Source organism: Anarrhichthys ocellatus, unplaced genomic scaffold (genome assembly GCF_004355925.1).
Source record: "Anarrhichthys ocellatus isolate YVR2014 unplaced genomic scaffold, GSC_Weel_1.0 scaffold75, whole genome shotgun sequence".
Taxonomy (NCBI): domain Eukaryota; kingdom Metazoa; phylum Chordata; class Actinopteri; order Perciformes; family Anarhichadidae; genus Anarrhichthys; species Anarrhichthys ocellatus.
Genome location: NW_022280105.1, coordinates 1,697,958 through 1,719,863, shown reverse-complemented (window position 1 = coordinate 1,719,863; position 21,906 = coordinate 1,697,958). Strand labels below are relative to the sequence as shown.

At 46.6% G+C, this 21,906-nt stretch overlaps 1 protein-coding gene across 1 annotated transcript in view; it reads right to left on the bottom strand.

The window, feature by feature from the left end:
- ascc3 (activating signal cointegrator 1 complex subunit 3) overlaps window positions 1–21,906 on the bottom strand; it is a 207,946-nt gene that overhangs the window by 26,325 nt on the left and 159,715 nt on the right. The window contains exons 24-33 of the mRNA XM_031873831.1: window positions 12,701–12,921; window positions 11,972–12,057; window positions 11,592–11,758; window positions 10,904–11,049; window positions 9,145–9,265; window positions 8,478–8,620; window positions 5,094–5,231; window positions 4,598–4,718; window positions 3,477–3,609; window positions 2,347–2,472 (exon numbers count right to left, since the gene is read on the bottom strand). Coding sequence (XP_031729691.1) covers window positions 2,347–2,472; window positions 3,477–3,609; window positions 4,598–4,718; window positions 5,094–5,231; window positions 8,478–8,620; window positions 9,145–9,265; window positions 10,904–11,049; window positions 11,592–11,758; window positions 11,972–12,057; window positions 12,701–12,921 — 1,402 coding nt within the window. The remainder of the gene's footprint in view (window positions 1–2,346; window positions 2,473–3,476; window positions 3,610–4,597; window positions 4,719–5,093; window positions 5,232–8,477; window positions 8,621–9,144; window positions 9,266–10,903; window positions 11,050–11,591; window positions 11,759–11,971; window positions 12,058–12,700; window positions 12,922–21,906) is intronic.

Genomic DNA, 21,906 nt, shown 5'->3' with positions numbered 1-21,906 from the left:
TGTGACAAATCCGCTCCATTGGTTTATTAATCTGTTCATAATGTTGAACAATCCGCTCCATTGGTTTATTAATCTGTTCACAATGTGATCAATCCACTCCATTGGTTTATTATGTTTACACAGTGACCCTGACAATGGTGGGCTGTCAGGGCCTGCAAGGCCTTCTCTGCTGGCCTAAACAGAATCACAAAGTTATAGCTATTTTCTAATTTTTCACAAATACACTACATGTATTATAATTTTTTTTCCCCATTAGCTTATTTTCTCATTGCACAGCTCCTGTCTTCCTCTGTTGCTCTGCTTCCAGCACAGCTTGTTTTAAGAGAGCTTTTATCCAATCAGATTCAGCCCTATGTCTCTATGTAAGGAGAAAGGCCCAAGGTCCTCTAGGCAGACTTTGCAGATTAAAGTAAATGGGGACGTTATTGTTGATTGTCATAGTCTTCAACCAATCAGATCTTTAGTATGACATGTTGGGCGTATTCTTTGACGTGCCAGTGCTACCCAGGTAGCCTCCTAAGTACGTCTGCATTAACGTGCGCCGTGATTGGTCAGTGGGCCAGCGTGACTTTTGTCAAACAGAAAGCTAGCTAGCAGATCTTAGTGTTTAGTAAGAGTTCAGGTTGAAACATATGGAAGAGAAGTTATGACATTTTTAGCGTTTTGCTTGGTGCAGATTCTGTTTTTTTTTTTACCTTGCTGTGTTTTTTTAACGCTCAATGGCTGAAGAAGGAGAAATGGATTTGGGAGTTACTAACTTTGTTAACAAAGAAAGGAGGATGGACTTTGTCTTAAAGGGAACAGCAGCACTGGTAAGTCAACTGCTTTTGCATTTTTTACATCTGCAGTAGCGTTACTACTGTGTTCATTTGTCTATCGTGTCGTTTTTATGAATAATATGAATGGCTCGTGCTCTAGCGCTGCAGCGTTGCTGGATTGATTTGTCATGCTTGACATTTTATGTTGTCATATAAATATATGTGACTGGTTCTTGTGAGTTTGTTCTTGTCATTTTGTTAATTACATTGATTCTGACTTGTCCGTTAATGACGAAGCATCCCATCATCGCGGGGTTATTTTGGACATTTGATTCTCTGTTCAGTAGGGAACAGCTAACTGCTGTTGTTTCCCGCTAAGCTAGTTTAGCTTAGCCTCCCTGAACACACGCGGGGCCTCAGCTGTTTTTTGTTATTGTTCCGGTTCAAAAGGTTACAGCCCGTTGTCTGTTACGTGAGCGCAGTCCACTGAAAATCATTATATTTCCCACAATGTAAGCTTCTGCATTGTCCAAATGCACTAATATTATTCAAACATATTGTTCGGTTCGTAAGCCCCGTACCGAACGGTTTAATACGAATACGTGTATTATTACACCCCTAGAAACAAATAACCGTAGCTCAGTAGGACAGCACAGAAGGCCCAGGTATAAAATGCACGGCCCGCCACTGGACCCTGAGGACATACTGGATGGTTTGAAGCCAAGTGTGAAGTAGCTGGGATAAGAATCAGCACCTCCAAATCTAAGGCCATGGTATACTGGAAAATTGTGGATCCCAACCATTTGTGAAGGAGTTCATGCATCTTGCAGTCTTGTTATTGCGTAAGGTTAAAATGGAACATGAGATCACAGGCAGATTAGTGCACCAAAGACAGTAATGCCTATTGTAGTGAAGAGAGAGCTGAGCCTGAAGTTCAGATCTATGTTCCAACAATGTACCCTGCCTTCAACCAATGTCAGCTGGGATGGGCTCCATAATTCAACCATTAATCTTTGTAAAACGTGAAGTGGTAGTTGCAGTACTTTTCTAATCCTGGGTCTCAGTGTGAGATTCAAACGACTTTCCAGGCTTTTTGTTATTTCAATTCATGGCGAGAGACAGTACAGTCTGGAGAGATACAGAAGGGGAATGATATCAAAGGCCCTGGTCCATGTACATGTTGTGTTTACATGCTCAATACCAGCCAAAGGCTGTCCAGCAGTCCTAGACCGACAACTAAACCCATGTCATTGTTTTGCTGAAAATTGTCAGACATTGAATATTGCCCTTAAATCCAAAATGAGAGTGTCCGGTTTCACAGACCTGTATTGGTACAACCCTACTGCTAGGCCTCAGTCAGGGAGTGGATTGGTAAATGTGGGATGACAGCCGTGCAAATACCAACAGGCTGGAATGTTCTGGAATGGTCTCTGTCTACACAGCAGATGTTTGACCGAAGAACATGGCACTCCTCTAAACAGGTTATGAGAGCGGTCCAAGAATGTGTGCATGCGTGTTTCCTTTAGTGCTGAACTGCATGATCTGCTGCCGTTGGTGTTAAAATGTGGTGTGAGCTGGTTTGCCTAACCTGGGGTTCATCACCAGCCGCCTGAAGAAGTACGTCCAGGTGATGTAGTCCATTGCATCCTGTTTGGATGAGATGGTTCCTGCAGCAATCTCAGCATTCAGATGGTCTGACAGCACACTGTGGAGGCTGGAGATACGGCACACAATCACAGGAGAGCCAATTATCATCAGCCAGATGGGTTTTAAACCTCAATACTTCTACTCTACAAACAGTAATAAGTCTGTACCACCAAGAAGATTAGCTAGTTCATTGATTAGCTGATCAACAACACATACTTTGCCAACAATTCTGAATATTAAATAATAGTTTAATTCATTTTCAAGCACAAATGTCAAAATATTGGTAAATGTGAAAATGTGGTGCCTTATGATACTCCTGAATAAAATGCCTTTGTGTTTTGGACTGTTGCTGAGACAACACAAATATTTATTTTTGAATCAGATAGCTCCTGATCAAAATCCAGTTGCCAGTTTTAGACCACTGCAAAGTTCTTGTATTCTTGCATTTATTTAGCTCACCATCTTTTGGTAAATGTTGAAAAAAATGTAAACTGAACTAAACAAAAAACATGTTTACATTTCTCTCCAGTAAGGAATCACAAAGAAGACTGGTTTGGTGTCAGGTATTAAGTCAGGATTGGTATTAACACATCCAAAATCTTCCAACAATCCCCGGCCTACTAACGTGGACACCACTACAGTATTTAGTATGTAAATAGCAGAGGACTCATTTCTCGTAGAGAATCAGGTTTTTAGTCTTGTGTGTCTTGTGAGACTGCGTATACGTTCAGAAAAGCTTTTGACTAAACCTAGTGATGAAGTAATCAGAGGTAAACTCATTTCTAGAAGTAGAGAATCACAAGTTCAAACATCATTATGAACCACAAGAGCAACATGGATCCATGAAGACATGTTTGACCCTCCTCACAAAGTCAGTCACAAGGTTACAAGCTATCTTTTGAGAAGGGAAAACTATGTTATGGTGGATTTCAAGGTATTCCTCTTTTAATGGGTAACAGTGTGACAGTGAATACTATCTTGTTCATAGAGGAAAATCATTTCTAGGTCCAGCCCCTGGTCTTTGATAGAACAGACAAAGGTGGGAGGAGACAGCAGACGTGTGGCTGTTACCTGGACTCAACGGGGAAAGGCTCATAGAGGAACTTCTTGTAGAAATCCTTCTTGATGTCATGGACGAGGATCACGGCTTTGCCCTGGTCATCAAACTGAGGCCGACCTGCTCGGCCCATCATCTGCAGGACATCTACACACACAGCACAAACATCACAAAGCTGTCACTTTGTTGTCCAGAATTCTCCAAAGCTTAACTGTAACTGTTTTTAAAATGAGACTCTGTCCCTCAGTCGATTTCCAAGGTTGAGATTAATGTGATTAATCAAATCATGTAAAGTCATAATGTAATGGGGAAATGACACACAATCGTCATGGTGGCAAAACTAGGAATTATACCTTAAGGCACAAACGCACTGAAAGTGATAAATGAAGCCCTGCACTGCAGGCATCACATCTGAAGTACCAGCACCACAGGAGCAGCAGTACTTTAGGAAAGCTCACTATTTAGTAGGCAGGATTTTGTAGATTACAGAAACCCCTTGACAGCTTATCCTTTCTGTCACTGATATGATATGAATTGAATGTGAATTTGACGGCAAACGATCAATGGAAGACGAATCACTCTGTTTGAGTTGTTGGCATTACAAAAACGCTTCTCTTACCACTTAAACAATCTTTGGCTGAGTACCGACACCGCGCTGCAGAGAGCACACAAACCGGCCGCCAACTTACAAACTCAATTTATGTTAAGTAGCTGACAGCTGATGTGAACTACTGCCGGCAACGTTTGCATTTGAACTAGATAAAGCATCAGTAGTAGTATTATTAATAATTATTATTTGTTTAAACAATATTCCCCTCTGGGGAACAATCCTTAGCTTTGTATTCCTTTTAGCTTCAAACAGAAGAACTGCTTTGGCTGCTGGCTCCTCATTTGAAGCTCCAAAATCACATGTCGAAGAAGTTTAACGCGCTGCATAAAGATTTTGGTTCAACCATTTGAAACAATAGTTGTATAAGTGTGCATCATTACGTCAGAAGCTTCAGTGCGGTTGGGCCTTCAAAGTGTCATTAGCGGACATTCATTCCATTGCTTTCACTACACAAGGATAATGTAAACATCTCTCCTGCTGTGGTAGATTAAGGGAAAGTGTCCTGTATGAGAGGCGTCTGCATACCTGTAATGGGGTAGTCCACGTAGCGCCTGGATTTACCATCAAAGTATTCAGTTCCCTTAACGACCACCAGGTGAGCAGGGAAGTTCACCCCCCAAGCCAGAGTACTGGTGGCAATCAGAACCTGAGGAAAGAGACGAGACCTTACTGGAATCACACAACAACATTACACAACTTTAAAGAACTAAAATAATAAATAATAACTTAAAATGTCTACAGAACGAAAATAAATAAAACAATGCAGTATAGTTTGAGTAATGTAAATGTTGAGGAAAACATGGGAACATGGGCAAAATGGGAATGTATATGCAATGTATCCATCACATCCACAACAATATTTTAAGCAGATACCACAGATTTCACATTTCAGACCAAGGCCAGAGCTTTAAGCTGACCAGCTGTATAGAATCTACAGTAAACACTTGGGTAGGTAAGCTGAAGGGTGAGCAACATATGTTAAGTAGTCTGCTCAGGTGTGGTGAGCGGTCTGAGGTCGTACCTGGATCTTGCAGTTGACAAACAGCTCCTCCACAGTCTTCCTGTCTCTCTCATGCAGGCCTGCGTGATGCATGCCGATCCCAAAGGCCAGTGTTAGCTTCAGGTTAGAATCCCGCACTGTGGCGATGATAGCCTCTATCTAGAGACGGACCAGAGCACAGACAGCGACGGATCAAACGAACCACACTCAATGACACAGCAGATAAGAACATTGACAACACGCTCGTGTTGGTTTTATGCAGGGTTACTGTAAAACTGTTTTCTCTCCAGTAGGGATTGTATCCATACTAGTACTCTTATGGATACTGCTTATTGGTTAGGCTCCTTATCGATGGTCTTATCGGTTCTTTTTGATTCTTTTATGAGCAAAAAGAGGAATAAGAAAGAATCCACATTGCTTTATTATTCTTGTATGTAAACAAATAGTGTTTCTTGAGCAGCATAGAAGTTCTAAAATCTTTAGAAGACATTCTCAGCTAAAGAATTATCTAAGTGATTATCTTTCATTGATAACCCTGTTCTTCTGATCAAACTCCGTATGACATGCTGCTGTTTCCTCTCGTACTTTTGAGGGTTTTATTGGGTTTGAGACAACCAGAATTCTCAGCATCTACTGGAGTCAAATGTTTTCTTCTCTCTGATCATGATGCGAGTCTCCCGCTGTGCTGAGCCGGAGACACAGAGACAGAGAGAGGACGTTTGAGACGAGGACATCTCACTCCAGAACTACGAAAGTACCGATAGCACAACTTTTCACTCCGGACTGCATCGATACCGACAGGTTTCTACTCATTTACAACCGGTTCCTGTTTAGAACCGGGTTTCGGGGGCATCCCTACTCTCCAACGTTGTTGTGACCTGACACCTGTAGAAGGATCATTTACAAGACCACCATAGTCCCAGTTCATTTGCAGACATCATGAGCATGGCTCTCCTCTGGTTGCAGTAGGATCGGGGCATCTTGCCTTGTGTTATCTAACGTCTTCCAGCCAAGACAAACTGTTGGCTTCAAGGTCAAACAGGTGTAACTGGTTTCAACTGGGTTCTGTCCTCCATATTGTGTTCTTTGTCTTTTGAAAAATACTATATTTGAAGGTAAAGTGTGAAAAAAAAGCATCGACTATGCACCAGTAAAACTGATATACAGAATATCTATATATATATATATATATATATATATATACATATATATATATATATATATATACACACATATATATATATATATATATTCTCACTATAATCAATTATTCAAACTACTATGCATCTTTCAAATACTAATAATAAGTAACAGAGTGACTGCTCAGGCCCGGCAGAAGAGAGCCTTTGGGGCAGCAGCAGAGGAAGAAAGAGCTGTCAGGTCAGAGGGGGGGTTTGAGGCGGTGGGTGACCCCCGGTGAGAGTTAAGCAGCTAACGCCAGAAGCCTGTCAGTCAAATAGCAGGGAGCTGAGCTGCTACACAGGCCAGCGCAGAGAAGCAGCAGCACATGTCAGCGGAACACACACAGAGGCCAGGGACGCTGTGCACACACAGACAGGAACTGGGCCTCTGTTATGTATCTGCAGGGTTCAGGAGACACAACTGAGGACTATGTATCATCTCTCAACCTGAACCATAGTCAAGTTCATAATGCTACAACATGCATACTAATAGTAAACAGAGGTGACCATTGAGATGATTGTCAGCAAGTGATTTTTCCACAAGCCTTCTGCATTTTCTGTCACTTTATAGCCAAGATGAGGAATACTTTCCTCTGAAGATCAGCCCTCCACCTGTATGATCTATTAAACACACACAGCACTACACAAGCTCTATGACCCAAGTGAAGGCTCAGTGATGCTTTGTTTATGGAAATGTCTCAAAGGTACTGATTATACAGTTTAGATCTCCATGTAGCAAATCTTCTTCAGACTTAACTTCAACTTGCTTCAACTATTTAGACGGACTGAGCCACCGCTGCTAAAAACAGTCCGATCGATCTCTATGTTATTCTGGTAAAATAGTCACCATGAGTGAGAATGGAGGGATCACATATTACACAAAAATCCATCTCTTCAGGCTTTGAGTGAAGAGGATGTGTCCTGTATAAGCCACAGCATGGACCAATCAGGCTCCTGTGTATAAAGGGGAGCTGCTATACATCCTGTCATACAGGCCAGAGGAATGTGTGAGCCGACACATAGAGACACTAGCTCGTCCTTTTAATTGCCCCGGGCATGTGGGCGATCCGTAGAGTTGAGCCCACATCCATTTAGAATCGCTCCATGCTCTGCAAAGCCATGTAATACATGTTGTTTCACTATAATATAACAATGGCATAAGAACTGGCAGGAAGACGGATATGGCGGTCCCGTATGCATGTACTCCTGCTCAAAGGGTCATTTGGTGGGGAGAGATTCAAGACTAGCACCTTTTGTTAATGCTCCAAAACATCAGAGGACAGTTGAACGTTTCTTAACTCACGAGCATCATGCTGGGAGCCTTTAGAGTGAGAGTCTCTGCAGCTGGTGACAGCATGTGTATTTAGAGGAAACAATGACTTCTGATTGTGTATGGGTTAACAGAAGGTTAGGCACTGCTGCTAACTGCAGACAAGAATAAAGATGTAATGTACACTGTACTATGCAGTACATGACTAGGTGTCTATGTGTCCGACAGAGATGAAATCCTGCTCAAGTTTAAATAATTATACAACTTTACAAAAGCAAAGAAAGGGACATCCATTGAAATACACATTAAGTGAAGGAAATGCACAAGAACGACAGGCACATGTGCTAATATCTGCACCATTTCCCTCTTACCTGCAGTGCTATTGATCAATGTAGATGGTTTTGCTGTGACTTGCCGAGTCCTGGAGATCTTCTCTCCAGTATAATGAACTAGATGGCTCTCTGCTTGTGGTGCTCAAAGCACCAAAACAATACATTTGAGAAACTCAAAAGCAACGTCCCAGAAATCACGAGCCGGTTACTGAAGATATTCCACAGACCGTGTTGTGAGCAGTTTCATGTAGGAACTATTTTCTTTCGTTGAAACTACACCCTCCAACAGTATCACTGCACAGAAGGAAGCTTGCATGATACGAATCCTGCGAGCGCCTTGTGTGTCCCGCCATCTAGCAACGCCACTACCACTCCGGTTTTGGGGTGAACTGACCCTTTAATACCTGCCTACACGAGCTAAATGTGTATGGACAAGGTCGAGCAACCAGTACTGATCACTTGATGCTTCTGGTTTATCCAGCTTCACATCTACTGCTTTACTTGTGGGTGACCTGCTCTCCATACTGTCCCTGAATGCATCCTGTGTAGACACAGACAGAAGACAGAATCTGCTGCTGCTGTGCCTCCTGTGTACACACAGTACAGCGTTAGCTTAGCGTACCTCTCTCTCGTCCTGGTGCAGCCATTGTTTGGGGTTGTCCTCTGTAGCCAGGAAGGCGATGAGGTCCAGAGCAGTCAGTCGAGTTTGCCGTCGTGATGAGACAAAAATCAGCACCGGCTTGGCTGGGGAGTGGCTACGTATCGCTGTAAAGATGTATATACAAGTTTCACATACTGTGTATTGTCTGTTTGTTACTGCTGTAGTAACCATTTTAGAATGAATTTGGGTGCAATGATGCTATGTTTCAAAATGCCTTTCCTGGTGGGTGCAGCACACATTAAAGAATAAGGCTGCTGTTATTATAGATATTATTTATTTTTCTTTCTGTCAATAAATCCCATTAAAAAACTAAAATCAAGTGTTAGTCTGTCACTGAATACTTTCCTCTCTGTCGGTTTAGTCAACTACAGCTACCAAAGGATTGTCAATGTGGTATACACTCAGATTCAGAACACATGCGTACTGTGAGGTTTAACAATGGATAACTTTGGATTCCTGGTCTCTTGATTTACCTGAAACACACACATGGATTGCATATTCCGCTATTATTACTTTGACATAACACAAATGGAAATAACTCTGCAGCAGTAAGCTGCTACCAACAAATCAAATGTACACATGTATAAAGGTGCACAAAGCATGTGCACATGTGCACGTGGAGCAGTACCTTGGAAGGTAGGCTTGTTCATGCTGGCCATGCGGGGGCAGTAGTGTTGCCCTGGGAAACCATGGATGTGAACTTCCAGCGGTACGGGGCGAACAGACGGACGGAAGTTAAACAAACCCACCTGTTACACAGAGAAGGGGGGGGGGGATTTAATGTGAGCAGCTGCCAACATGAAGCCCCATCTGGCTGTAATGCAAACTGTCTGTCACTGTCACTGAGGTACAGAGCAGCCGGCCACCGCTGGACTCTGCTGTGTTGGGTTTCACCTTTGATGCTGTGTCTGTTGTGTGAAGAGGCGATATGCTGGTAGTGGTATGATCAGCGGCACGCGATCAGAATATAGGACGTTGTGAAGAGTAAATGGTAAATGGACCAGTCAAAGTGCTTTCATTCATACAATGACAGGAGCTACCATGCAAGGTACCACCTGCCCATCAGGACTCTAACATTCATACAACATTCACACACACAGGAACAGCCTGCAGGAGCAATGTGGGGTTAAGTGTCTTGCCCAAGGACACATGGACATGGACTAGCGATCAAACCGCCGATCCTCTGATTGAAGGACGACCCTGCTCTCCACCGAGCCACAGTGGAGTGCAGTGCATTATTGGGTGTGCGTGGTGTTGAGGGCTGCTGCATGTCTACAGACATCTTCAAAGCCTGGCTAATGGACTGGACAGCTCAGTCCTGACAGATGAATGGATGGCAGACAGACAATCCTGACTTGATCAGGAAAAGGTTACATGACCAAAAGGACATTCAAATTTGTTTTCTCAACCTCATCCAGATCTGTGGAACTTGTACTGCTCCGGATGGTCTGTTGAATATTACTGATGGAGAGCCACACAGTCAGTGTTCTGAGCGGTCCCTACCTGGGCTACCGGGATACCTTCTAATGGACCCACATGTTGGGACATTTTGACCCAACAATTTTGGCTCAAGGTGCAACCAAAAACATTCGTAATTATCATGTGTGAGTGGTTCTTTCAAATGATAGTTTTATAGACCTTTGATCTTCTAAAAAGGTTTCAAATTTTTTCATCAGACAAAAAATGAATAAACAAACACATTTTGACCATGTGTTTGGGCAGAGAAATGGTCAAATGTACAGTTATAAACAGTGAATAACGACAGCTTTAATGTTGACATGCTGGCCCAAAGAGAGACTCTACTGGTATTTGCTGTTAAGAATGGACAATATGAAAGAATGTAACAATAACCTGCTTTGAATCATTTGTTCACATTGTTGAGCTCAGACTGCAGTAATATGAGCCTTCATGGAGGTGTGTACAATATCAGCACTGGCCTTCAGTATAGAAACAGACAATAAGTCTTGTGTGTATCATCTCTGATGCTCCTCTGTTAGAAGCTGACAGATCAGCTCATCCATCTGCTTCACTGCAGTCATTCCTGATGATTAGGACTTAAGCATGGCATCCAGACACAGATGATTATAGAGATAAACTACAACATTAACTCCAGCCCAAAAGTAGCGGTTCATCTTAATTGCTATTATTATATACATTCAGTCCGATATGAAGAACGGCAGCAAATGAACCATAGAAATACAGAGCCAGACAAAGACTGTGGTTTGTGGCTGGCTTCAGTGCAGCAGAGCTCACTGTTGCTCATGAATCTGATCCCTCCATCTAACCAAAGAACAAGGAGTCAGAAAGTCACGAGAATCCACTGACAACGTGCTACTGAGCAGCCATGTTCTGATATGTGTGTGCTTGTGCCAGGACAAATATCTGACCTGTCCGATTCCCAACCAGTCAGCGAGGTCTCGAGCATTGGCCAGAGCGGTGGACAGACCGACTACTCGGACGGTCCTTGATGTGTGAGAGGAGATGAAGTTGGTCCGGGACACGATGACCTCCAACACTGGACCTCTGTCCTCACCTGGAAACATAATGGTACAGTCCAATCAGGGTGTTGAAGTATGACACAGTTATGTTTTCGTGCCTTCACGCTGGTATGGGTTTTATGAGATGCAACATTTGGCTGACAGACAGTCACATGCATACTATATATGCTGATCTGCTGCAATGTGTCTCCTCATAGCAAGAGGGCTCTGGGTTCCCCTGTGTGTGTGCAGGTTTACATGTTCTCCACATGTTTGTCCTCTGGCTTCCTCCCACAGTCATAGGTCAGATTAGAAAACAAATAATAATTGGAGTCCCCATCAGTTTATTCCTACTGAGACTGCACTGTTATCTGCACGCTAAATTGAGTTCACTTCCCTTTTCTCTTGGGGCATCTTGTCCATTCGTGAGCTTGTAAATATTTGCATAGAGCTGCACAGCTGCTGTCTGACTGAAAAGCTACTTTTGGAAGCAAAATTGTATTGGCACAAACTAGTGGCCATGAGCTTACATCTTAAAAAGAGCTTATGAAAGTATCCCATTCACAGCCACTCCTGCAGGTCTGCTGTAGGCTCTTACCCAGAAGGTGGATCTCATCGATGATGAGAATGGCTACTTTCTGGACGTAGCTCCTGTTCTGCCAGCTTCGGCTCACTCCGTCCCACTTCTCTGGTGTGGTGACGATGAGGTCGGCCTGAGCTATAGCTCTCATGTCTGGAGTCACGTCACCCGTCAGCTCCACCACTCTACACACAGGTAAGAACCAGGAAACACTTCAGCCTGCTCATTTCTCTCATTATTCCTGCCTTTTCATTATGGGAGGGTATATCTTTAATAAAATAAGACATAAATACACATGAGGCTTTTTCTATGACAGCAGTTCATGCCAACTCCATAATGTATCCTGCCTGTGTGGTGTCATCCATCACTTACTGAGAGGAGATGCTGTTCTCACTTACTTCTTCCCCAGTTTCTCCTCAATCCTGATCTTCCAGTCCTCGATCCTCTCTCTGACCAGGGCTTTCAGTGGGGCGATGTACACCACCTGAACACACAGCAACAAGTACAAGCAGTCATTCAATGGAGAGAAGCACTGCCAGCTGGATGTAAATGTCAACTTTCTTACCACAACTTCCCATGTTGGAGCATCTCTAAGCAACAGTAAGTTAAATGACTCACTGTGTTTATTAACATACAAATAATGCTTATAACGAGGTCAAGAAAAATGTTCCAAAAATCATAAAATGGGTTGATTGAACCTAAACGATGGTTGACGTTAAGCTACCGTAGTGTTTGACCACCAGTAAGACTTCAGGAGACATTCTTTCTATGAGCAGGGTCCCTGCTGAGCTTCACAGGCAGTGAACATGCAGGCATGTCAGGCACTGTACGCAGACAAAGCTATAAACAATGACCTCTGCAACATCACAGTACACTACAGAATATGATCACTAATAGAGCTCCTGCAGCCACAACCTGTGCATCTCCATGACCATGTAGTGTGTGGTCGCTTTGACTGAATGTGAAATTCAACATAGAGCATTGAATAGATTGTTTGCCATGCTTCTTCATTATTAATGTAATCAACACTTAGTGACCAGTAGGAACGACAGCAACAGGTCAGTCAGTCTTGAAACAAACATCCCGTTGAATTCAACAGTGAGATGGACAGAGCCATCGAGTCAAACCTTAGCAGTCGGATACTTGTTGAAGACCCGGAACATGGCCATCTCTGCTGCGATGGTTTTTCCAGAGCCCGTTGGCGCTCCCAGCAGAACGTTGGTGTCGGTGTGATACAGCGTGTGGAAGATCTGAGTCTGGATGGGGTTGAAGTGGGTGAACTTGTACAGGCTCTCGTACTCCTGGTTCCCCAAGGCTGTCACCGGCAGCGGCTGCAGGTCCAGCAGCTCTGAGAGGGGTGGGTAACGGGAATAGTTTAAGTATGTCAATGTTGTATCCTGCACAATTATTCATTCACTTTCATGAAATACAATAAAGTGTGATGCTGAATATGTGGACATGAGAATAACACACAGTTGTTGTTCAAGTGTAGATGTAATCAGAGAAAACAAATAGTGTGAACACTGTTGAACCCCCTTCAGCTTCTCTTATCAAAGTAACACTAAAGAAGGATCGAGTATGAAGTACGACTCAGCAACTTGATGATTCATTGGTGTCTTTGTATGTGTGACCACTATGCTCTCTCCTTTAGCTGTGTAGGGTTGCCTCCAGCTCCTGATCAGAATATATACGTACAGTATATATCTCTTCAGCTACTTAATGCTCCACTCTGTCCACCAGCTGCTCTGTAGCTGAGTCTGTCTGCCGTTGGTGCAGAGCAGGTAGAGCACAGTGCCTTTCTTCTTACAGCTGCCTGCTGAGCTAAAACACCGGGTTGGCTGATAATGCCGCGCTCACGTCACACAGTTTGAGATGGAATCTTGTTCTCCTTTACAACGAGCAAGAGGTCATATCATCAGACAACAGCTGTATGTCTACAGAGCTGGTCGTGTGAGGGTTAAAAACACTGTTAGAAGATGAAATGAGGTTTCACTTAGGTCCGTTCTCTGGCCCGATACGGGGCTACCTACCGACTCAGCTCTCTATTAAAAGATTGTCGAGCTGGTGTTCTGTCGAGGAAACTCGCCTGGCTTCTGCTAACTACCGTTACTCCTGACGTCTACCCTGCTTCCACTGGTAACGTGCACTCGGCCGGGCGCTTCTACCTAGTCGCGTCAGTTATGGCAGCTTCCCTCTTTTGGATCTGGGCTCTTGGTAAATTGCCAGGTTAGGTTTTAACGGCTAGGATTATAACTAAAACCGTAAGGGACTGTTAAGTGGACCGGTCACTAGGATAGCCATTAAGAACTCTTGTTGTTAACATACAATAGCTTTACCCTTTTACTGCCATGAGGAACTTCTACTACCTCAGCAAATGAATGCTCTTGAGAACTTTAGTTTAAATGCGGATTAGATATTTATTGCAGGATATATTTAGCATGGGCACAGCTACAGCTCTTCATAATAATATACGATACTTAATTCAATCAGGTTACAATTTCTTTTCAGGTTATACTCATTAATTGTCGATGCCGAGGCGGCTCGGTGGAGCTGGATTCACGATGAAATAAAAAAGTCCTTTGTGGGGTTTTCAGGAGCTGGAGGTCCGGCCGAACCTTCAGTTCTCCCCATTCCTCATCGTATCCCCACATTCCCATCAGGTTTGGTATTATTCCTGCGGTCTCCGTCTGTATACCCACGTCGCGGTGTTCCACCTCTGTCTCGCTTGCAGCGTCGTTGATGTCCTCGGGAGGAGGAGATGGTGATTGATAGAGCACCGGAGGTAAGCGTGGGCCAATGACGACGAACCGACCATCGACAAGATGGGTGGTAGATACCCGAGTACCATCAGGCAATTCCCATAATTTTGTATATACTGGACAGTACATACCATTGGTGTAGAATTGGATCTGAGGTTCAGCTCCTCCTGCAGAATTCCATATTACTTTCGCCTGTGTTTCTATTTCCATACAGTCGACTACATTCATTGCCGGTATAAAAGGGGTACTTCCTTTGCAGAAGATGCCGCTGGCTGCTCCTATTGGGAAATGCCCCAGGTAGCACTGGGTGCACCATAACGCAGGGGTTACCTCCCATAGATGCATTGCCTGCTCCGTGAGGATCCCACAGCAGATGCAGCCGGCACCTTCCTGTAATAAATTGAACACAAAGACTTCATTAATATTGCTAAATTAAGCGTTTAGGCAAAGCGAGCTTAGCAGGGGGTGATCTTATATTCTTTTTTTTAAGATCCCCTATTAGCACCGGACTGTGCCAAGGAGCGCCTCAAAGCCAGGCGACTCAGCCATGGTGATCTCAACGCCATCGGAGGTGTTAGGCCTGGGCTTTCGGTTCTGTCCAAAATCTTCACTACTATGTCGGATTTGTCGTACTTGGCTTTGACTGCAGAGGCCGGTGCACCGACCTGAGCCTTGATCCAGACTCGCTGTCCTACCCGAAGTGGGACTTTCTGCTCAAGCTTGGGTTCTTTATCCTCCAAGCCCCGCCCTACTTCCTGTGATGTGAAGGGGCGGTGCATCAGCTCCTCCGCTGGGGAGGGCCTGTCACTTCGGTAGCGATCGTTCAAGGCCCTGGCAATGTCCAGGGTCTTAGTGCTCCATTCTCTGGAGTTGGCATTTTTCCCAATCCAACTTTTCACCAAACCAATGGTCCTTTCCACCACCCCGTTGGCTTGGGGAGTGTATGGGGGAGAGAAAATCCTCATTACCCCATTCTGTTGGCACCATTGGTCCACCTTGGCGTTGCGAAAGTGTGTGCCGTTGTCAGTTCTGAGCTCCTTAGGCACGCCTAGGTAGCCACAGACTTGGTCCAGCATGCTAACAACGCTGTTGCCGTTAGCCTTTCTCACCGCTTTTGTGGTCACGTATCCTGACATCGAGTCCACAAGCACCAACAGGTACTTTTCTCCGTTCTTCCCCGATACCCCTAGGGGTCCTGCCACATCCATGCATACTGAACCCCAGGGAACGGTACTTTAAATGGTGAGTCCTCCCACCCTTTGTCCTCTCCTTCCTGCGTTGTATCGACCACACAACTCACAGTCTTTTAGGATTCGTCGGACTTCTCTTTCAGGAATCCAGAGTCGCTGCTTTTCCAGTTCCCTTCGCGTCGGTACGGTGCCTGCATGTCCTAGTGCTCCATGCACCGCCTGCACCACTTCCTTCACGTTCTCTTCTGGGACTACCCTTCCTTTGGGCAATTCTTCCCACTTCTCGATCCCAACAAAGACAACTTGTCTCATCTGGTCGAAACAGTCCACTTCTTCGTTTCCTTGCCAGTGAGTTCCTGCTCGTATGTGGGCCCTCTGGTGCACCACTTCGAGCTCCATGGTTAGCCTTAATTCGGCTATTTTCCTCCATAGGTCTTCGTGAGCCACTTTTTGGCTTTTAGCGCTCTCGAAACCATTTTCTTCCCATATGGACAGGTCTTCGTTAAGGGCCTGAGCACAGTAATAACTGTCTGTTATTACTCTGGCTCTTTTCACCCTTCTCCTCTCTAATTCGAGCAGACCTTCCAGTATCGCTGTTACCTCCCCGGTCTGGGCACTACTGGGGACTTGGCCTCGTTGTCTTGAGCGTTCCTTCTCTTTCTGCTTGAGAATGAACCCCCAGTAGGCCTTGTCGTCTTGTCCTTTCCTCGACCCATCGGTGTATAGGGTCCACTCCAACGGTTCAGGTGGTGTGTCGTCTGGTTGCGTCCTTTTCTTGCTTGCAGGCTGTGCAAGCCTTTTGTGCTTTCTACCGTGGCCTTGCGCAGGAATCGATGGACCTGGCTCTGGGTGAGGACCCTGATGCCCTGCCCTTGGGCTAGATCTTTCAGGGTACTCCAATACCTTGCCAGGACTGCCAACTCCTTTTCCTCTGCCGGGTATTTCTTTTCCACGGAGGACAGGGTATAGCTCCACAATGTCACTATCCCCGCACCCTTGTTGCTCACTTTTATCACTGCATCGTCCTCGTTGCAACTGACCTCTGCCACCAGCTTCGTTGTCAGACTTCGTGGCTCCAGCCTCAAAGCTCCTTTAATGGCTGTCCTCAGGTTTTCCAAGTTTGTTTGATCCGTCACTGTCCATTCCCACTTCTGGTGGGTCTCCTCAGGATCTCCTTTTCTCAACTTGGCATAAAGTGGTCTGGCGTACTTCTGGTAGCTCGGGACATGGTCCCTAACATAGTTGCAGAGTCCCAGCACCTTCTGTAGTTCGTTCAGCGAGGTAGGTGGGTCGATCTGCTCCACTTTTCCCCGAAATCCGTCTGAGAGTCCCAGGTCAGTAGAGACCTGGAACCCCAGGTAGTTCACTTGGAATTGTCCAAATTGGCCTTTCTTCAGATTTAGCTTCAATCCTGCCGCCGTAAGCCGTTCAACCACTTTTCTCAATTTCGCCAGATGTTCTTCTTCTGTATCATCTGCAATGAATACATCGTCGATGTATATGGTTGCTTCCAGACCGTCCAGTATGTCCATTACGGCTGACTGGAAAACGTTTGGAGAGTTTTTGTAGCCTTGTGGCAGCCTTTCCCAGACGTACGATTTCCCTTTGTGGGTGAACGCCGTCTTGCATTGGGAGGCTTTGGCTAGCCTCAGTGAGAAAAATCCGTTTGCCAGGTCTATGCAGGATTTGTACTTTTTCAGTCTCAGAGTTTTCAGCGTCCCTTGGGGGTTGATCAGGCTGGCGCGGTTGGCGACAGTTCTGCGGTTGAGGGCCTTGAAGTTGATGACCGGTCTCCATCCCCCTCCCAATGATTCAGGCTTCTTGACTGCCTGTATTGGGCTGTTGGTGATGGGATATGGCTCCTCTCGCACTACCCCCAAGTCGCTCAGTTCCGTGACGATCAGGTCCATTTCTGCAATTGCACCAGGGTTCAGTGGATACTGGCGGACGGGCGGGTGTACACCTCCTTCTATGCTGTGGGTATACTTCACCCCCAGGTCCCCACAGTCATTTTTGAACCGAGCCACTCCAGCCTTTGATAGGATGTCTTCTAGCGTTTCTTTTCCCTCCGGGGATAAGTCGCTTTCTTCTATCTTTTGCTTGCTTACCGGTGGAATGTCCACTGGTTTGTACCATTGCCTTGTTGCTGATCCCAGGTGGATCAATCTTGCCCCCAGGGTCTTTAGTCGTTTTTCCACCGAAACTCTGATTTTTGGGCTTCCATGCAGCCCTTTTAAGTCCTTTATTGTCATTAAATTGTAGGGTCCTAGAGCCCACACAATTCCTTTCCAGATCCCAAAAGGGACTCTTTTGATGGTTCCATCTGCTAGTTGAACTGTCAGGTGTCCTTCTGTTTTAAGGCTTTTGCGGGTCATCGACACTTCAGCTCCGGAGTCTATCTGGTAGGGGATTCCATCCACGTTGGTATAGATGTCATCTCCAACCCAGTAAGCATGCTCCACTGTGACCCGCGCCTGCTCAGCCATTACTTTCTTGGCCCTTCGCTCCCTGCATCCATGCGGGAGACACGAAGGGCCTGTTTTTGCTCTGTTGTCAACTTGTTGTAATCCTCAGAGGAGAGATAGCCGGCCCCACCTTTGTTGGCTGGTGGGGGCCTCGGCCCCTGCCTTTGTTGTTGTGGCTGGGCTTTCGGGAAACCGCCTTGTCCTTGGAACCCTTGTTGCCTTTGGAAGCCTTGCGGAGCCCTTTGGAATCCTCCTGGCTGTCTCCTTGGTGTCGGTGAAGGGCCTGGCCCCTCGGGTGGCCTCGCGTTGTCATACGAGGGCCTAGGAGCTGCCGGCTTCGGTTGGCTTCCTTTCTCTCTTTTCTCGTCAAAGTGTTTCTTCTTCAAATCCCATTTTCTTACAGTTTCTTGGATTTGTTCTGTAGTACTCTTTTTGATGTTCAGGGTCACAAAATCGATGTCATTCATGAGACCCTTTGTCAGCTTCCTAAGGGCTTGCACACTTCTTTCTGGTGGGATCGCCTGTCGCAAGGCGTACCACGCCTGGGTGAGTCTGCCCTTTGTCCAAGCTTTTCCTCGCTTTCTCGATCTGTGACTCTTCGTCCTCACAATCCTCCAGCACCAATCTTCGATAATGCTGTTCCACAGTTTCTTCGGGTCCCATGGGTTGGTCCGTCACATGGGCCAACCACAGTCTCTTTGCTTCATCATTTGTGGAGCTGGACTTCACCATGAGCCACTTCTGCGTCAAGTATTCTTGTACCGACTCCTTCGGGTCTTTGTTCGCCACCATAGCCTTGATCTTTTTGAACTCGTTAAAGCTCTGGGTGGAGGCTTGCATCTCTGTTAACCCGACGTTTCCTTCAGTTGTGGCAAGGTTGTTGCTTCGTTTTGAGCCCGGCCCCGCTCCCGGCTGCTCTTCTTCGCTGTCCGAGATGTCTTGTTGCCGCGCCTTTTCTTCTTCCTGGGCCAACTTGAAGGCTGCTTTCTTCAACCGTCGTAGCATAACATCATACACTACTGCCAGGAAGCCTGTGCGGAAATTACTTGTCAGCTTTGTGCAGGCTGCGAGGGAGCCGTAGGTTGGGGTCATCAGAAAATTCGCCCATTCTCCTTTTGTGGCGTAGACCATTACCCCCTTCAGTCCCTCGAGGTCATGCGTCCACATTTCCGGAACATCGTAGCCTGTTTGACCAACTTCTGGAGTATAGGCTTGTCTCCCGTCCTTGGTCGTCATGGGCCCATATCGGTCATCTCTGGCCAGGCCCCGTGAAGCTGAGTACACCGACAGAAGGGGCAGTGGGTTTTTTGGGCCTCTTCTGCTCCCTTGCTTCAGATCTTTCACCCCTCCAGGCGCCTCGTATTCGATCGAGGTCAGGCTTGGCACCGTCTCTTCTTCATCTGACTCGTCTGAGTCGTTGGCTGCGGAGTCTGACTCGCTTTCTTCCTCTGGTGGTGGTGTGAGGGGCGCTGGATGGGTCGCTTCGGGTGTCCTCACCGGTGTTCTGAGACTTGCCCCACTTTGGCCCTGGCTCATGAACCTTATGGACCCTTCTCCGGTACTTTTGTATTTCATTCTCTGCAGACCTAAGGACTCTGCTGGGCTCGTGCCCGCGTTTTCTGATCGTCTTATCACAGGAGTCTCTACCTCGGTTTGCACTGCTACCCCTCGTGAGTTGGCGGTTGGTGTTTCTTTCTTCTTCGAAGGCTTCTCCTGGCTCGTGCTGGTCCGTGGTGACCTCATCTCTCGGCCCGATGGTCCAGGTGTCAACTCTAGATAACTCCCCCCTTCATCCACTTCCTTTCGTGGGTCTGGTTTTGAGGGAAGCCGGGGTCGCACTGCCCTTGCAATAGGGGCTTCTTCGTCTTCGTATTTGGGCTTTCCTGCCCTCCAGTTGTTGGGACCTTCAGTCATCAGGAGGGGTCTCAGTACTCTCTCCTTTCTCTCCTGGTATTGCGCTACCGAGGTGACGATGACCAACTCTTGGATATGACTCCAGCTGTGTCCGACTTTCATCAGTTGGTTCATAACTCTCATGGCCGCTTCTTCGGCCACTTCCCATGGTAGGCCGCCGGACCTTGTACCGTCGATGCAAATGACAACCCTTTTGTAGGTCAACTCACTGGCTCGGTCCACTCCTTCGGCCAGTGCTTCCTTTAGGTCATCCCGGTAGGTGTCCAGGTTGTTTCCCCCCTGGTACCCTTCAATTGGTACATGCAGTATGGCAAAGTAGGTTGATTCACCCCCACTTGTAACCACTACTGATGTTTTCTTTTTCCGATAGCTGTTGAGCCTTTCTTCAACCTCTTTTTTGTACAGAGCTCCTCCGTGACGCATCAGTGCTTTTCTGAACCGGCTGAGATGAGGTTTCAGATTGGAGTTAGTCAAGACTACCAATCCATGGCCCTCAATATCCCAGGGTTCCCCGAAATGATTGTAGGATGTTATCCCGGTCTGATTGGCATACTTCTTGGTGCCTTCGGGCATTTTCTTTAGCGGCGGGAGGAGATCGTCCTGTCGCGGAACATTAGGGTGTTTCTTTTTCCCCGTCTCTTTCTTGTGCTGCTCCGGCTCTTGGTTTTCCACTCCCTCCAGTGTCTTTCGCACTAGAGTGGGGATCCCTAGAGTAAAGGCCGATGAGTGTGCGAGTTGTTTTCCGCTTCTGCTCAACAGCGAGTCTTCCTCCTCATCCGATTCATCCGCTTTTCCTTCTTTTGAATCGTCAGACTCACTTTCGGACGAGGCCTCCGCTGGGGTCTCGGTCCCCCCGTGGCTGAAGGTTTCGTCTTCTGGTTCGGCATAACAGTCCATGCTTTGTACATAGCGAGCTATGTCGTCTCGCTCTTTTTGGTTTTCTTTGTAGCGAGGTGTAGCCTTTACTGATGGTTTTATAATGACTTCACCCGCTCCTATTTCTGCTGCCAGCATTTTTACAATGGCATCAAAATTTGGTGAGGGGCTTATCACGGTGACGATTTTACCCGTGAGGGTTTGAAGCACCAAAAGCCACCAGGCCAGCCATTCTCCCACTTCTTTCTTAGTTTTCGGCCTTTTCGGCTGATCTGGACCCCGTACCACCGCTACAGCCATTCCTGAGAGGAGTTGGGGAGCCATATAACCCCCTTTAGCTGTGCACAGTTGGTCTACGTTTTTCCCAACTGTCGCCATGTCCTCCTCTGGATGTAGCTCGATTAGGTGTTGCTGGACGGAGGTGTCCCAGGTGGCCCATCCTCTGCCTTGCAGGATGACCTGGTGTCGCAGGCAGCCCTTGCCTTTCTCTTTGTCCGGTGTTGTTTCTCCAGATGCCGCTCCCCCAGCCTCGTCGCCCTTCTGGTCCTTGCTGCCGTCCGGTGCCGATCCCTCTGACAGGTCCCCCGGCGTCTCTGGCTCGTCCCGCTGAGTGCCGTCCGGTGCCGGGCTGGGTACTTGGTCGTCTGGTCTTTTCTGCTGGTCTGCCATCTTGGCCTTTGTCTTTGTCTTTGTTGTCTCGAGTCGCCTTCCTCCCAAAGCCCCTCGTCGGCCGTTGAGTAGGGATGGGTTCCGGCTCTGGCCCCTCTGCAGTGTCGGATGAGTCTGGTCGATGCTCCTCCGATGTCTGCGGCTTCTCCTGTGCTGGCTTGTGAATACCACGCACAGCTTCGATGCGTCGGATGTCTCGCAGTCGAACTTCTCTTGAGGCTTGGGCAGTGTTACTTCCTACCCAAGTCTCTCCTCCTCGGGTCCTTCGTACACGAACGGCCGCCTCTTTCGGCTGCCAGGATTCTTCTTCTTGGACTCAACGTACTCCTTTTCCGTCGAGTCCCTGTTCGGGCGCCAAGTGTTAGATCCGGGGGTTCTCTGGCCCGATACGGGGCTACCTACTGACTCAGCTGTCTATTAAAAGATTGTCGAGCTGGTGTTCTGTCGAGGAAACTCGCCT